Here is an 18,010-nt window from a genome sequence, read left to right as displayed (position 1 = left end):
GGAAAGTTGCTACTGTTAAATTCCAGCCACAAGCATTTGGATACTCAGGCAGACTCTCCATACTCTACCATAAAGACTCTCACTTTAAGCACTTATTTGTGAAAATGATTCCTTCTGTGTTTAAGCATTCTGCAGAATGCCTTTGTGTAGGTCACCACCCCGTTGCAACGATCTTTCTGACCACCGGTTTCAGGCATAATCTGACACTTAACTTTCTTAGGTTAAGATCATCTCCAGTCTGATGGGGAAACACTGGACAATGCCATTCCAGATCTGAGGCCCTGAATTAAGAGGGTATTTAATAGGTACTGCATACAGTGATTTTGCATTGCTTCAGCACCAGAAATCAACTAAGAAGCTCTTTTGCAAGAGAGCTGGGACTTCCTATGCTCCATGGCAGCTACGATGTACGTGCATGACTTCCAAAAATTTTTGCCCTTGAGTTTGGGGAATAATCCCCAACGGTACAAACAAGTGTTGTGCCACTGACCTTAGTGATGCCAAACCAAATTACTGCAGAAGCTGGGAGTATAACCTCAGAAATTAAATAGTAAAAACTAATTAAACTCCAACTCTATCAAAACATCCAGATGACTTTATACCCCAAGAACATCTCTCACATGAGTGGTTCATCAGTGTCAACAGAACTCAAAGATAGATCATTACGGTTTTATTAGGAACAGCCCTGGCATATTCTGTGCAATATATTTCATAGACAAGTCATGAAAAACATCAAAATCTTTTAGAACGCTGAATGGTGATCATGTGTAAATCACCCCCACTGGCAGCTGCTGCTGCTACTCTGCTTGCTGCAGACTTCTTGCTCCATCATGCTGTACAGAGCAGCTGCTTCAGTGGTTGTTCTTGTTGAGGGCAGCATGGCACACCATGAAGGAAATGAAGTCTGCAGATGTAGGTTGTGCTGAATTGCTTCAATAATCTATGGTAAAATGGTCATGTTGTTAACCCCAGAATAACAGAGACTGCTTTTCAAAAACTTCAAATTTTGCTGTAGAGCAATCATCATTTCATTCAGTTGTAGTGTGCTCTAATTAAGCCTGAAGAAAAAGTCAAGCTACTGTGCTGTAATAACATACGCAACTGAAACGGCATTACATGGTAATTATTGAACCCATCAGTGCACCTAGAAGAGAGCTACTAACCAGAACATATGGAGTACAGAGATAAAATTCCATGCACAATGTTTCCCAATATTTTAAAGCACCAGAATGAAAGATTTGTTTGATATTTTTTTATTGTGTATATATAAAGATATACAAATCTTCATGCACGCTAATACATGTTTTTTTTCTGTATAAACACACACACTCAGGAATCAATTGACTCAAGTCATGATCGCCCATCCCGTTGCTCTAGACAAATGTCAGAAGAGATGCCTTTCTCTAGGTCCCGTGGTGAAATCCTGCACTTCCCTGTATTTCCCATTTTTGGCTCTGCCATCAAACTTGTAGCATTTTAACTTCCATTTTTCTCATGCACTCTCTCATTACCAATTTATTAATCAATTAAGTTTTGAAGCTTGTTTCATGTCGTCACACTACCACAGTCACTTTCTCTTTATGTAGAATAACCCCCACAGAGTATTGAGAATATTGGATGTGTTAAATATTTATGTTCACAGAGATCTCATACTTTTCTTGTAATTTTGTTGGTGGAACATGTTGCCTGAACTGACCACCAAAATGTGGCTGATGGTGCAGCCCAAACCAGTTATGACTTTGCAAATACCCTGTGCTTGCACCTTCTGGCTCTTCAGACAGCACTGATCTCAAAGACCCTTCCCGAATGTGTTCTGCAAAGTAAATGCCGCACTACAGACACCACATTTGCTTTAAATAATCCAGACTCCTCTTAAGTTCAAAACAATTCAAAGCTCACCCTGCTATCTGCTTCTAGACATATCCACCTTCCATGAGTTCACTCATGGACTCCTGAACCCTGAAGAGGAACTTCAAAAGGTCAGAAATTAAGATATCACATCGCAAAGTTTGCATCACCCAGAATTTTCTGAGTGAGATTTAGGTAAGGAGGAGAAAGCTGCCATCTCAGTTGCAACTAAAAGCTTACCTCAGATGAGGACCATTCGGCCTTAGTGGTGGTTGCCAAGAAATGGCAATAAAGGACTCGCTGATTGGAGTCACAGACAACGGACTAACGCTCTGAGGCACTGTTGAAGGTGTAGTCACGCTGGTAGGCAAACTCTCCGTGCAGCCTCCTAGAAAGCCGTTGCCTCCAGAACAAGCTATTACAGTGACTGAGTAGTTCGTATAGGGTATAAGATTGGTCACCAAATGACTTAGCATTGATGAAGTATTCCCAGTAATGACAATTCGTGGATCAGGCATGCGAATCTCATAGTTAAGGATTTCACCATTCTGTATCAGAGGAGGTTTCCATGAGACCTGAAGGAGGAGAAAAAAAAATATTAACAGAAGTCATTCAGTCAGAATGCAGAAATACAGACACAACATGCTACAAATGGACATAAGTGTGATCTCAAGATGTGCTTTTCTTTTTTCATCAAGACAGACTTTGTGTATAACCTTCCCCAGGCAACCGAAATTTGATTTTTAAAGGTGCATCAGTTAGAATCTAACTCCCTTTAATTTTAGTAAGGGTTACAGTAACAGTTGTAGCCATTGAAAAATCTACTATTTAGCTTCACTAGTAAAATGTGAATGCTCCACTTCACTCAAAATTCTGTGAGATGTTCAGATGTATTAGCAAAAGTACACTAATTATTGTAAGTATCACTAACTGTCATTTATTTTCTTATGGTGTATTGCCTGGTGTGCTCATTTATTAGTGTCAGAGCAAAAAGAAATTTTATTTTGTATTTGCACAACTTTCAGAAATCTGTAACTGCCTTAGCTCCTATGAGAAATGAGATTTGTCCGCAGTCTCTGTGCGCCGAAATATGCAGGTTTTCCCTTTTATTTTCAGTAATAAATGACACTGGTAAGTATCAGACAAAAAACAGACACAATTTTCCATTTTTAGCATTATAAAATTATGCTGAGAAAACTCTATCACAAAAAAAAATGGAAATTACATAGATAATTCATGTTATATATATATATGTACATACACATACTGCTACACTTTCTGTGGGTTTACTCGTACTAAACTGAGGTTTGGTGTTGGGGTTTTTTTAAGTTTTTCTTTTTTAACGTATATTATTCTATACAGTTATTCTTACCAGCTCCAGTGAGGAATCACACTCAAATCATTGTACCATAAAATGCAAGGTTGTTCTCAATTCCATTTTAAGGCTTTTTGCCATGGTATCATGACAGAGGGGATTTTAGACTGACACAACGAGGACATGTAACTATATAAAGAATCTCAAAGTTTCATAAAGGTAGTATAAGAGCATTTATCAATCCTTCCTCCCCTAGAAGTCCCAGTGTACGAAATATACCAGCTTTGTTTTGCTTATCGCCAGGACTGTTTTCCTTGCCATTGACCCGTTCATCTATAACAATCGCTGTCTCTTTTCCTCCCAGGCATGGGATAATTAAGGATTGAATCCAACATTGCAAAGAACACAGAAAAAGAGGAAAACCTAGATGAAGGTATGTGCTGAATAAAATGAACAAAGATAATATTGAAGTGTTAAATAGTAATACCAAGATACTTCAGTTTAAGTTGGACTTTTTCCTTAATTCTCTCCAGCCTCAGAAGTCAGTATCTTTAAAAAGGTATACGCACAATTACACATGGCCATGGAAACAGAGAAGCTTGATTTATAAAATGATTTTTAAAGGACCCTTGGGGATTAGGAAATGTTATATCTTAGGTACAGAAGGACCTCTTAGACTGTTAGACTTGTAAGAAACCTGGCAGCAAAGTACTGGAGAAAGCTGACGGATTTTGATAACAGAATCTGGAATACTATTAAACAGAGAATTAGAAACAGGGTGATCTTGAGTAAAGACAGCACAAACAAGATTATTAGTGCCCACATAGGAAAGGCTTAGTTCTGGCTAATTATCAAATGCTGTGTTCAGATTTCTGTTACTTCTGGTCCCAAATCATGACCAAAGAAATAAAGAAAATACTATTGATAAAACAATGTAAAATTTCACAGAACGTAGGAATCGATTCTGCACCATTCTCACAGCCATTGAGCAAAACTCTCATTTTGAAATAGTTCATGTGATCTAGCCAGAAGCTTAGGAAGCAGAAAAGAATAGATGATTAGCATAAACAATAGAAAATGTCATTTTCAAGTGCAGGTAAAAAGCATTCAGGTCAGTGAACTTCAGGTGAAATTTCAAATCCCAGTGCTTTTTGTTGCTACCACTGCACACACCGGATGCATTGTCTGTGTCACAGAAAAAGGGGAATGTGCATGGTTCACTTTTATTTTCAGGGATGTATCTTTGAAGTTGCTGTAAGAAGCACAGAAGATTTTAAAGTCTGACACACTACAGCAAAACACCCATTTGCAACCATGATTATGTTATAATTTTTTAAGGTGTAGCAACTATCCTGAAATTCTGCCTCCGTGAAGTGTGACTAAAGATAATATATTCAAGGTCTTTTTTAGGAATATTAATAAAGTAGAACTGACATTATCAGAGAAAAAAACCCCTCTTACTTGTTGCTTAATGCAAGGTGGCTTCTACTAAAAGAACTATACGTCAAATGCTTTGGAAGATTCCTGGTACTACCCTCTCAGAAGAGAAAATTGTCTAAAAATGTTCACCTTGTACCAAACCAAATCTTGTTTATTTCCTGGAAGAGAGGAGGAATTATTTTTTAATTACATTACATTTTAGATGCCTAACTTTTATGTCTAAAACTACAAAATTACTCTAATAGAACTTGCACAAGATTCACCATATACTGTAACCCCTCCACATAAAGGAACAGATTAATAACATGGGCAGGAGAACAGACGCTGCTCCAGAACTTCAGCTCCTGGGTTTTATACAGCATGTGCACTAGCTGGTAAAACTTGAAAAAACTCCCAGGTGTTACTTCACATCATTTGCTGTGCACTAGCAGGTAAAATATCTCATATTGTACATAATATAGGTGCTTTCTAGGGCTTACACTGGGAAATTTCTCTCTTCCCCCCCCCCAAGAGAAATGAAAACCAGGCTGAACAAAAAGAATATTCAGTCAGCAGCACAACACAGAATGCAACTTATTTTGTCTGGGCATGGATATCTCATACAAAGATACGTGGATCAGTTAGCGCTTTTGTTAGTATTTTTTTAAACTAGATAAAGGGATGACCAAGGATACTCACAGTCACTGCTGCGTCACTTGAGCTGCTTTGAATTACACAGGTCACCTGGGAACGACAGGACATGCAGTCTCTGACAAAGCTCTCTTGTCAAGAGGCAAGGGACCGCCTGACCCATACAGTGTAAATGAAGATGATGGAGCCAGCCTGGTTAACACACATGTGGCACTACCGGACCTCTTCTCCACTTTGATGTGCCAAGGTTTGAGGTAAGAGCTTGGCAATGCATGAAAGCAGGAAAGCTCACTAGCCAGGCTGTGTTGGAAGCAGTAACAGTTTGTTCATTGATTTGAAGCTCAGCACTCAGACCATGAAAGAGGATGCCCATGAGGAAGAGAGAATAAGGTAACTACTGGGAGAGATTAACTGATTCAATGTAATGACTCTGGAAGCTGTCATTTAAAGATCAAAGCGCCTTATTTTCTCCACCACAAAATTTAAAGAGACAGAAATTAGCCATTTTCTCCCCATTAAACAGTTATAACCTTGGAAATCTTTTTCTTTTCTTTTTTTTTTTTTTTTTTGACTGCAGTTGGAACCCTGCAATTTAATTCTGAGCTACGTGAAGAGAGGCATTGGCACATGCATAACTATTTTACTAGTTCAGGCCTGGCTTCAACAGTTAGCTTTTATATCAGAGTGTTTGGCTTCATTTTATTCTCATTTCTCCTAGCTACTGCTTGTAACATCTACAAACAGAATGTAATAAATACACTACTGAGAGCTTTTCACTGTTGGTCTCAAAGCACATTGTAAGTCTCAAATTGCAAGTATTATTATTCCAGTTTTACAGATGAAAAGACTAAATCCCAGACTAAGTCACGTATCAGAAAGAAGCAAAACTGAAAACTAAGACCAGCTACCCTAATTCTGCATTCCAGCCACTGGACTATAGTCCTCTGCCAGTCCCCCAGCCCCCCTAAAAGTAGTTGGGAGATGGATTTCCTCATGAGTTCTTATCTGTCTTAACAGAAATTACAGTGGTATTCAATCAAGAGCCAGTATCGCACCAGAAAAGCAAATCCTGACAGAGGTCACTGATAATTATTCTCATACACTTTGCACATGAATTACATCCAACTTCAGCAAACACTACCACAGAAGAACGGCGTGATCAAGTTTGCAGCAACAGATCGCTACTACAAAAACTTCGAGAAGCACTTAGCTTGAGTAGTGGAAAACCAGAAAGAACGTTTATTTGTGATCCTATACACCTACTACACTAAAGCATTTAAGCTATATCAAAGGCCGGGGGATAATGCTGATGAAACCCTGATTAGTTCACCCCACTGTATGATCTGTACCAAATGAGCAAGCTGTACAAGAAATCACAGTCCTAAAATGTGGAAAACCTCTGGTGTGCAAGTTAAGGTTGTTCCTATGGGTGTTGGAGTATCCTAAGTCACTCAAGCAGCACTTATGTGGCAAATAAACCAAGGTCTCACTGACCTTAGCAGCATTACAAGGCAATCTTCACACAAGGATTGATCGCTCCTAAGCAATTTCCCCAATGCACCGGGCATACCTGCATAAAACTGGAAGTGTAGTGAGTACAGTCCAAACATTTTTCTCCCCAGTGTGAAGTTGCTATGTGTGCTTATTGCATCTTTAGCATACAAGGCTTAGGTACCAGGGTTGTTCATATTCTCAAAATTATGTTCTTAGGTAACTGCAGTCTGAAGCATTTTCAGAATGAAATAGCAACAGGGGGTTTTAACCTGGAAGAGAGGAAGGGTCTTCACTGCCTCTACCACAGATCTCTACCACGCAGTGATCTGCAGAGGTAAAACACTGAAGGAGCACCTCTCTGTTAGTCACCGGCTTCAGTGACCACAGTTATTACCATTGCATCCAACGTTCTGTAATCATAAGCAACTTCACAGGACAGCAAACATTAACGTGTGAGACAAAAACCAACTCCAGAACATGTGCCTATAACTGTAATTCCATAGGCAGTGGAAAATGGATAAAGAAAACACCTTCCTTTTCATGGATGATATTCAAACTGTAACTACAGGATATATTGCTTTAAATGTGTCAGTGGTATCCATTCCAGACGCTGAAATCTTTCTCCCGCATATTTTAGTCCCAGCCTTTCTACAGAACGGGCATTTAGCAGTCCACTGTCCAGCTTCTGGGCTAATGAAGAACAGAAGACAACTATAAAAATAGAGCCTTGTTTATTTGTGTTTGCTCACTTGTGTATACAAATTAGTAGTAAATTTGAGAAATAGCTACTAGAAAAGTTTATCGCTCTGTAGTAATAAATGATAATCTTCTGCAAAGAAAGAGTGCAGAGTGCAACTCTTGAAGGTCCTGTGGACAGCAAACTGATGACATTGTTCAACCTATAGGTGGAATACCAGCTTTCTCTGCTGCAGCTTCTTCTATACAAAGAAAAGAATGGCAGGTGAACTGTAAATTAAGTGATTGTCATCTCTGAGGATAACAACAAACATGAATGACAATGGAATTAAAGAGCCTACAACCCTTCCTCCATCAGAAGAGTCATGAGGAAATACTTACAAAAAAGAAATAATCATTAGGAAATCAATAATATGACATTAATATGCCAAAAAAGGAGTTAGAAAGAAGAACGACAGTTTAGTGCTACAGAATCACCACAGCCCTTCATTTCTAGCAAGCAACATTAAAATATATTAAGAGAGAATTCAATGAAATCATCATAATTTTTTTATTTGCCTCATTTTTATCTAATCAAATGTCAGGAAGTTTCTGTAACTGATGTTATCATGAAGGAATAGTATGGCAGAAGAATTATATGTCAATGAGGTACTTATTTCATCCAACCAGAATGACATCATTCTCTTATAACCTAGGCACCAAAAAGAAAACAAAAATCCTTTCCCCTTCAGAGAAACATCAGGATTACACACAGCTCAGGCCAACATCCATCTTGAGAAAAAAGTTACACAAAGAATGACGGGAAACGGCTGCAGCTTCTTATCTATCAGAGGTCCAGTTGGTCACACTGGTCAGTGAGGGAGAACAACACAGGCAAACATGCATCAGCAAGTCTCCAGTTAAGCAAATAATCAGGACTACAGCTGTCTTTACCAGGTCAAAGCCCTCAAGGGAGAACCACAGCAGCAAAAGGGAAGTCTTCCTATCGAAAGTTAAACGGCCAAAGTCGGAGAATTTGCATACTACAGTTAGTTTAATTCGGCATACCCAGACACATAATGCTTTTCCTACACAAAGAAATCCTTTAAATAATTATTCTCTGTGTAAACCAGCCTCTTCCTCAACCCAGTCAACCTAGCTACATTCCCGAATGTCATATCAGTGTGAAGTGTGAGATTGAAGCAGAACAGCAATTGCAACCCTCACAAGAAAAGGAAACAATTTCTTTTATACTTCTGTACATTAGGGTATAGCAAATCTTGTGTAACAGAATAATGTTCATGGCATTGGCATATACTAAATAAACGGCTTTTGCAGTTGCTGAATACCTCCACTTCACTTTGGCATTTAATCAGCCACAAAAGCAGTTTATTGCACAGTATACTCTGCTACCACGAACATTATCAATTCAGCAAATATTAAAAAATATCATGCAGGTGTCACAGAAATGGGTATTTTAAAAATTATCGACAGCTTTACACTTTCTGTTGCACAAAAGAAAGCAAGCTAAATGTTATGGAGAGATATCGGGCCATCCTGATTAAAATTAAATGTTAAAGGAGCACATACACATCAGAAGTGTTTATGCCAAGAGTGACCTGCTGTGCTGATATTTTCCTCCTTGCAGAGTGAAAGCTTTGGTCTATGAAAATAAGCTGTATACTCAAGTGAGTACTATCCTGGAGCACTTTGAATTCTCCACATCCTCAAATCATTTATATTGATTCTATGACTAAATAAAGGAATGGAAATATGTTTCTCTTTTTTTGTAAATTCTCTCTGTTTTCAGTAGAAGTAAATATTTGCGCTCATGGTTTAGGGATTGGTTGCACTGACAGCTGAAAGCCTCTATTGATTTGCAACCGTGGCTTGGTAAAGGAGCCTCTCGCTAATCTTTCCCACAGTGCCCTTCCAATACTTTCTGCTCTAACCTGGGAGGACAGCTCTCTCTAGGGCAAGAGGTAATTAAAATCTCCCTCCCAAAGAGACAGTTTGTTTTCCAGTCTCTGCTTAAGAGTTACCATCACAGACACTGAATGAGACGAGTGCATTGTACAGCACAGGCGGATTCCATAAATTTGATTTGAACGCTACATAGCTAATGTACACACTGCAGGTGTGGGGGGCTTGATCTGTTCCGGAGGGAAAGTGTGCCTTTCTGGGACTCTCGTCAAGAGTTTAAAAGCACCAACGTAAAGCAATCCCAAACCAGATCCGTTCTATTTCAACACAGGAAAACTTCAATCACTAAGTGGCAAACCTTGCACAATAATTCACAGTCGTTCTGCCTGTGAAACTAGCATATTTCTGGGGCGAAGGGACACAAGCGGTCTGCAGAGCGGCTATTCAGATCCACACCCTGGTTTGAAAGAGCAGGGCAAAAAACCCAAATGTTTTTAAAACAGGTGCTACCTTGTTCTTCTTGTATTCTCCTAGTGCAGAACATTCACATGGGCCACAAGACAGCCTTAGCGTCACAGCACAGCCCACTGAGTGGTCTCAGAGTCTTACTACTCTGATGTGAACTTGCCATAAAATTGAAGAGAAGGAAACATCACTACCACTAGCAAGTTAATCCATTTGACAGACCTGTAAGAAGACCAACAAGTAAGATGAAATCCCAGTCGCTTCCTCTGGTGCTCCCATTTGCAAACAAGCAGAAGGCGAGAAAACCACTGGGAGCAGCAATCATTGTCCATAATCTCTTCAGTAATCATGCACAATGAGCTCTTCTGCACCTATAACTTTATTTCAATTTTTTGAAGGTATAATAATAAATAATAATAATAGTAATAGTAATAATAATAATAGCTAAAAAAATAAATTAATCTCTCACTGTCCTGGACAAGTAGGAGAAATTTTAAGATTTTTAAGAAGTCTGAGAATCTTAGAAACCAGAAGCAAAGTAACACTTCAGCCATGGAATACCCTCTGCATGGGAACTGTACCAAGTATTCCCAACTCTCCCCCATTACGACGACTATCAAATTAAACAACACAAAGTAAAATAAAATACTAGATGAATTAGAAGAATTTATGTCCGTATCAGCAAAGGATACCAATACTTTGTACAATGAGAGAGAGAATTTTTGCTGAAGGACAGATACTTAGAAGAGAGTATATTTGGAAAGGCCTCTACCTAAGTCAGTTTTCTAAATTAAATGCTGCCACCTTTAATTATTTTTAACATTTTAACCTAAATATTTAAAATCAAGAAAAATTAATATTAAAGCTGAGTCATGGAAATAAAAACATTCAGGCTTCAGTATCTTGGACAGAAGTTAGTCTTAGCAGACCAAACAAATATGTGTCTCCAGGTGGCAAAAAACAATCCTGAGACTAAAAGAGCAGCGGTGACACAAAATATGACCACCACTCATATAGAAGGTCATACAATGTAGACATTAAAGGGCTTTAAAGAGCTTTGAATGCTAATGACAGACTGGGGAAGAAGAAGGAAAAAAGGCATTTGAACACTTTAGCAAGAAAGGAAAACAAATTTTAAAAGCATTGTTATACACTGTTAGATTGAAATTAAATTATTACAGAGTCAAGACTGCACTGACTGATTTCAGGTTTCAGAATAAATAAATAAATGATCAAACTGACTCTCAGTATTGGTAGATTACTTAGTCTTGGAGCTGAGTGAAAAACAATAGAATTACAACTGAGAATACACCTCTGATCTCAAGAAAAGAGATCCAGTAAAGAATGACAAGATCTCTGATAACTCTCAGGCTTTTAAAATTAGGATTGGGTGATGACTGCACTTGGAGAACGAAAAAATATGGGTAAGATAAAATTATTATGCCCTTATCACATTAACTGAAGCATTAAAGGTTGCAGTGACTTCTTTGTGCTCAGAGTTGAAGCCAATGTGTAAAAGCTCATGCAATATAATGTGGACATGTGTGTAAGCTTACCATTGAACTAGGGCTACTGTTTACTCAGCATTGCTGCTTCTGGTAAATCCGTGAAAAACGCTTTACTATAAATCGTGGTGGGTAGCAAGATACATCTAGAGAAGCACAGGGGTCAGAGTCCTGGAAGTAGATAGCCCAAATCTTCAATAAGCAGTCTGGGAATTCATCACAATTACTAGTGGTCGATCATTATTAATTCTTACAGTAACCCTTGTATGCTTACTAAATTCATTTGCTATTAACGTGGAGGTAACATGCAATTCTTAAGGAATTTTAATTTTAAAGGCTCACGATTTTTTTGTCTAATGCTGAATAGCTTTATTCATAGCTTAAAATTATGTGTGAATAAAGCAAAAAAATCAGCATTGGTTTACTGCTTAAATTCATACCCTTAAATTATCTAGACTGCATTGGTAACAACACTCTGTTTACCTTTTGAAAATACAATGTATACCAAAAATAATAAATCTAACAGATGAACTTCAATCTTATGCAAATGTCCTTTGTTTTGTGCTCTGGTGAGCAAGCTACTGTACCAATACTTTTGGCATTAGTACAAGACTGAATCCATGGAAGCATGTGTGTATTTACACAAAAGAGGCTTCTAAGCTACAAAAATCCCTCTTGTTTGGTTACACTAATTTCCCTTGAATGAAGTTTGTATGCAAGCCAAAACAATGGTAGTTATCCTGTCCTCTAGAGTTCATTCCCAACAGAACGATGTGAATAATTGAAACTTCCTAGGTAGTCCTGTAAGACTCTTCCTTCATAAATCAGGAGAACCACAATGCTACTTTTTTCTTCATTAGCTATTTTTTTAAAAAACTGATAATTACATACAAGATTTAATTACATAAAAAATCTTTTTACTTCTTAGCATTTTGATGAAGTCTTGAAATTTTTGAGAAGGTAGTAGGTCATTTTCTGATCTGCTTAGGGAGTTAAAGTAAGCATTCAAGTTTAATATTGAAAATACATCCGGTGTGTAAGGAAGAAAATGAACTGGAGTACAATGCCAGAGGCTGGTGTAAAGGAAAAAAACGGAAACGGATCTAACGCTTTTGAGCCAAAGGACAGACACTAATTATTCAACTACCCCTGCAGCAATGAAATCTGTTCGCTCAGCCAGTAGATGTCTCTCTTAAATAAACAGTTGCTACAAGGAAAACATGTTAGGGCCACGAGGCCATGAGAATTATTCCTACCTTAACTGAATCTGGTCCCAACGCTTCTGCATCAGGTGGCTGAACACCAGCAGGTCTTGATGGTCTAGTGGTAACTTCTGACCACACACTGCTGTTTGTGCCTCCGTGAAGAGTGCTCATCAGCATTCTGTATTCAAACTTCTGCCAAGGGCTCAGAGCAGTACTCTGGTCAATGTAGCTCATGGACTGACTGAAAGGAAGAGTCACCACAGTTGATACTTGTTCTGTTCCTTTCACCCTCCTTTCTATTGTCACATTTTCCACCAAACCGTTTGAGCGAGCAGGTGGTTGCCAGGATATGACCACAGAAGTTGGAGTATCAGAATACAGCTCTGGAGCAGGAATATCTTCAGGTGCATCTGGAAGAGTCTTTATTTCTAGGGTCTCGGGTGAAAGAGAGCATCCTTTAGATGTGCATCCTTCTACCTGAAACACGTAGACAGTGTAAGGATGCAAGTCTTCTACAGTGCAGTTAGACCTAGTTCCTAGCACTGTAGCATGCAGTTGGCCATTTTGGAAAATATTATAATGAGTGATGATGCCATTTGGCTTTAAAGGATGCTGCCAGGTGACACTTGCTGCCCTTGACGTAACGTTCAAAACAAGCGGTGGATCTAAAGGTCCAGGTTCTGTAAGAGAAAAAAAAAAAAAAAAAAGGAAAGGAAAATTATTTGTAGTCTGTGATTTGTAAAAGTCAGCATTAGCAAGCAGTACTCATCAAATGAGGCTCAAATTGACAAAAGAAGTTCAAATCGACCAAACAGCCTATTTCTTCAGAAACTGTAGGCCCAGCTATTCAAGGGATGAATATGGCTCTCTTCTCAAAGGCAAGCTGCTCTGTAAGTACACCTTCCCTCCTCCCAACCTTCCTCCCTCCTCCTCTGCATCTTTTTCCCTCTTGTCTCTCAAAAGTGTCCTATCAATGCTGTTAGCATGTGGAGAAAGTGTTCAGCTAAGTATCCATATAGAGCTGCAGTTCTAGCTTTTGTTGATATTTTTCTAGAGCTCTAGCTACTAATTGCAACCAACAGCATAGGCATAATGAAGCTGCATATTTGACAGCTCAGTAAGCCCCTACTGCATCTCTCATTATATATTCAATATTTTACTTCATTCTGTTTATAATTCTAATCCATTTTTTGCAATTTATCTACTCCCTGTTAATATTATAGGTGATTTTTTACTGCGACTGTGACAGAAGCTGCCGATTTAGCTCTTTCACCTACTGATAAATAAACAATGCACAGATCTGACCTTTAGGTTAACAGGTTTTATGCTTGCTCCACTCAGCACTCTAACTGATTCAATTATCATAAAGGTTCAGGAGCTTCCATGAATACTGAAAAAGACCGACCATATGCCTGCATAGGTGTTGTGGAACAGCAAATACTCTGCAGCCCTCCAGAGAAATTCCTTAATTGTAAATAATTTCACCATGCGACACAATCAAGTCACCTTGAATGCAAAACCCTCAGCCTGTGGAGGCAAAGTGTTATTTAAGCTTTACTGGGCTGCGTTAAATTCTGCAATTTGAAGGGCTGTTAAGTTTTTCAATTGAAATTTCATTTAAAATGCAGGTGCTTTTTATTATATTGAGGCTTTACTGCTCTCTAGGTACAAGCAAGAACATGGTGCAATAACACAAATCTGGCTCAATCACTGATCAGTAACAGCTGTAATTCCAGAACATTTAGCATTCTTATAAACCACGTCCTGAAATCTATAAATTGCTACATCAGATCAAGAAAATACTATATTCCCCCCTATTCTGCCCATAGCGATTTTGACATTTATGAGATTTTTCTGTGAACGTTACATTTTATTGAAATCTTAAAAAAAGATATACTTGGATTTAGTAATTGTTTAAAATAGCTTTAGGTTTGGGGATTTGGGGGGGGATAGGTTTCAGATGCTAAGGGTTGAAAATTCATTAGTAATTGTGGGTGTGCTAAGACTCCAGGACACACCGACATAGCATATGTTGAATTCCACGGCAGCCAACACCACCATCATTTAATTCCTAGTGAAGCAGTATGCTGTCCAAACCACAGGGAACAGTATCTCTATAGGAAGAATAATTTACTTAATTAGAACTTAAATAATTTCTGATAATTTTTAAGTGAAAAGAGAAAGGGGGGGGGAGTGGAGGTGGAAAAGGAACCCTAGAAAACAAATCCAGCACAGTGAGTGTCTCCTCCTATATTTTAGAATAACAGCTGAAGCAGTCAGAAGTCCCAGTTCTCCTCTTACATACATAGAGAAGTAAATCAGGATTATTCCACTGATGTCTGTGGAAACAGTGATGTAAAATTGGGATAGTAAGCTTTTTCTTTTTTTTTTTTCTTTTAAATTTGAAAGGTAACAGTGTTTTTTCTTTCATTATATGATGCATCACAAAGCAACTCCATAAAACTCATTCATATCACATATCCTGTTCTACTCACAGTGATAATAAGGATGGAGTTCTATATTTAATGCTTCTGCACTCTAGGATTAATTTAGATCTTTGAATTTACAAGTATAAAAGATGGTCTGTTGTAAAGAGCAATTCAGTTCTATTTGCACGTACTCTTCGGCAAAATCAATTAAGTCATAAGCTGGAACAAAATTTGGTCCATTATTTAGACTTCACTGAAAGACGGAAAGGTGGAGGTGTAAACCTGAATTAGATGTATATTCTGTAAACCGAAAATTTTGCTGCGTCGAAGTGGAAAGAGGAAAATTTGCTTTGGAATTGAAGACCTTGAAAATAAGTTGCTGCAAATTCTAGTTTAATGACGGAGGGGAGTTGAAAGATATAATATTCACTGCTGAGCTACAAACTTGCATTTTATCTAATCATACCTCATAAATAACTGGCATACTGCAAGCTTCTGCAGGAGGAAAATGCAAAACAAAACCAAACGCCAAACAATCAAGCAGTTTGTTGTGAGGGAACAGATAAGCCTTTTTATTCCTACCGAATAAGTTGCTGGCATTACAGGTGAAACATTCATGGTAATTAGTTGAACCTGCACTTCAACCCCCCCAGAGTTTAGACGTATTCCTTAAGGACAATCTGTAATGTATGGGAGGATCTGTCAAACTTAAACTTTGGGTCCCCCTAGTCCCTCCCCCTCCCCTCAAAAAACCATATTTTGGTAGCTGGCATACCTACCCACACATTCCCTACTGCCCTTTTAAAAGAGAGACTTTTAAGACTCTCTGAGTTCAAACAAGACGTTTGAGAGATGCTTAATTGGCCCCACTGGATGGGAAAGCATTAAATCCTGGTCCCCAACACTCATTCGGTATAGCTTCTTTTTAAATGGCAAGCAGAATCATCTAATTCTATATACAAATCAACTAGCACGATACTGCTTGGTTGAAAGGGTCACCACAATTATGTAAAACATGAGTATTAACTATAATTGGGATAGTTTGCTAATACAATAAAAAGCTCTGAACATGAGAAAAGTTATGCTCACAGCAGTAGCTATCACTTTCTAAAGTAAGAATTCATGGATGAAATGACATGAAAAAGATGGTTATAAAATTTTAATGGAATGATAAAAGGCAAAAGTCAGCCTCTCAGCTGAATTCTTAAAATCCCTATATATCACAATCAGCTCCTTAACTGTAAAATCAATGTGGAGTATAACATGTTGTCAATGTGGTTGTCACTGGAGGGAAGACTGCAAAGTATGACAGCTACACAGCTCAGCCTGACAATGATGAAAATAAAATCATAAAGCTTTTTACATGAATGTAATTGTTTATGGAAGTAACTACTGAGCATCGGAACAGTGGGCATTTTTTTCTTTAAGATTCTTAGTTCATATTTCAAACCGTTTCATTACAGTATTAATACTAGAAGGTAGTTTCATTTTGGCAAATGAAATTATCTTTTATGGCAGGCTGTTTTGCTCATCTGCTTCAAAAGTTCAGAGTCAACCTAAAATGAAGGCACAAAATTGTCATTAATCTTTTTTAATTCCCTGACTAGAACCACACATTTGTTTACTTATTGTACAGACTGGGGGAGTGAGGAACTATACTCTCGTGGATGTATTTCAGGGGAATCTATACTTTCATTAATATATTGAGACATGTACCTGGACTACTGCCCTTTAAAGCTAATGAGAAATACCTGATTTGCTGGGAAACTCTCTCATTAAGCAGAAGAGAAATTCGGTGCCTTTTATTCTTGAATCATTTACTCTTTTCAGGAATGTGGACAATGAAATTATACGTATTAACAAAATGTGGTGTTTTTCATATACTACCGACTGTATCCAGCAGAAAACCCAAATTGTGTAGCTCTGGGCACAAGGGACCACAGGAATCTTTTATCACATCAGATCACAGAACTCAAAAGTCATTAGGCTGTTCATGCAATGATATGCAGTCCATATGAACCCCGTCAATTACATATTAAGAGCTGTCTTCAGAGTATTCAGACTTTTTGCCCTCTGCTGCTCTACTGCACATTGGTTCCAGAACCTCAGCCTACTAGTTAAGAAACTTCTTCTAATTCCTAATCTGTAAGTGTGCACGGCCAGTTTGTACTATTTATCATACGATCATCATATCATATCTGCCACGATACTACTTCAGCTTAATTTGTTCTTCTGTCCGTTGGCTATTCACCCTGTCATATATTTCACATGACTTTCTCTTCCATTTATCACCTCACCAGGTTTTCTCTTCTCTTGCTTCGGTTTCCGTTCATCTTTCTCGGGCACAGGTGACCACATTCACATCAACTAATACGGATTAGTTTATATGCCTAAATTATATGGTCCTAACTTATATAGCAAAAGTAGGAGACTTGTCTTCTCGGATAATGAATATAATCAGAGAAAGGAAGCACTTCCAAAAGCTAAAACTGCATCATCTACCCTCTTGTCCTGCATTGCCTCTCTCTATTGTCTACATAAGGAAGCTTTAAGAGAATAGACCTCTTCATCCTGGAACCAGAGCTTTGTGGTAAGCATGCCAGAAGAGCAGACCATAGTACTCTATATGATAAGAATAATGTTTCCCTGGGTTGTCAAGAATTAGCTCAGCTGATACGTTGCAGGAGAATTATTTTTTTTCTAATTGCTTTTTTTTCTCTAGCAACTTCCATACATAATGATCTCAGGTGACTATGGTGTACTTTTGACATTTCTTATTGTGAATAAACATTGGGCTGGCCAATAACTTCTTTATACATAAAAGAGATGGACTTGCAGTCAACTCATGTAAGAACTGAAAAATAAAAAACTGGACTGCCTGCTAGGCAACTCGCAAAACCTTCTCTTTCAACTAGTGCAAGCCAGGCACTTATAAAAGGGCTTCAGTAAGAGTACTCCATGCTGGAATCGTACAGCGACCCATGGGACTGAAACGTAGCCAATGTAGAAAACATGCTGGTGACTGAGATGTCCTGCTGTATGCAGCTCCCTGGACTGCAGACAGTTTCTAGGACATTCAAA

The 18,010-nt window shown here is 38.3% G+C and overlaps 1 protein-coding gene across 1 annotated transcript in view; it reads right to left on the bottom strand.

The window, feature by feature from the left end:
- USH2A (usherin) overlaps nucleotides 1-18,010 on the bottom strand; it is a 395,028-nt gene that overhangs the window by 117,446 nt on the left and 259,572 nt on the right. Inside the window, exons 41-42 of the mRNA XM_063328461.1 lie at nucleotides 12,552-13,180; nucleotides 2,089-2,423 (exon numbers count right to left, since the gene is read on the bottom strand). Coding sequence (XP_063184531.1) covers nucleotides 2,089-2,423; nucleotides 12,552-13,180 — 964 coding nt within the window. The remainder of the gene's footprint in view (nucleotides 1-2,088; nucleotides 2,424-12,551; nucleotides 13,181-18,010) is intronic.

Source organism: Chroicocephalus ridibundus, chromosome 3, assembly GCF_963924245.1.
Source record: "Chroicocephalus ridibundus chromosome 3, bChrRid1.1, whole genome shotgun sequence".
In the NCBI taxonomy this organism is placed as follows: domain Eukaryota; kingdom Metazoa; phylum Chordata; class Aves; order Charadriiformes; family Laridae; genus Chroicocephalus; species Chroicocephalus ridibundus.
The sequence above is the reverse complement of the archived record's forward strand: the minus strand, read 5'-3'. Positions and strand labels throughout refer to the sequence as shown.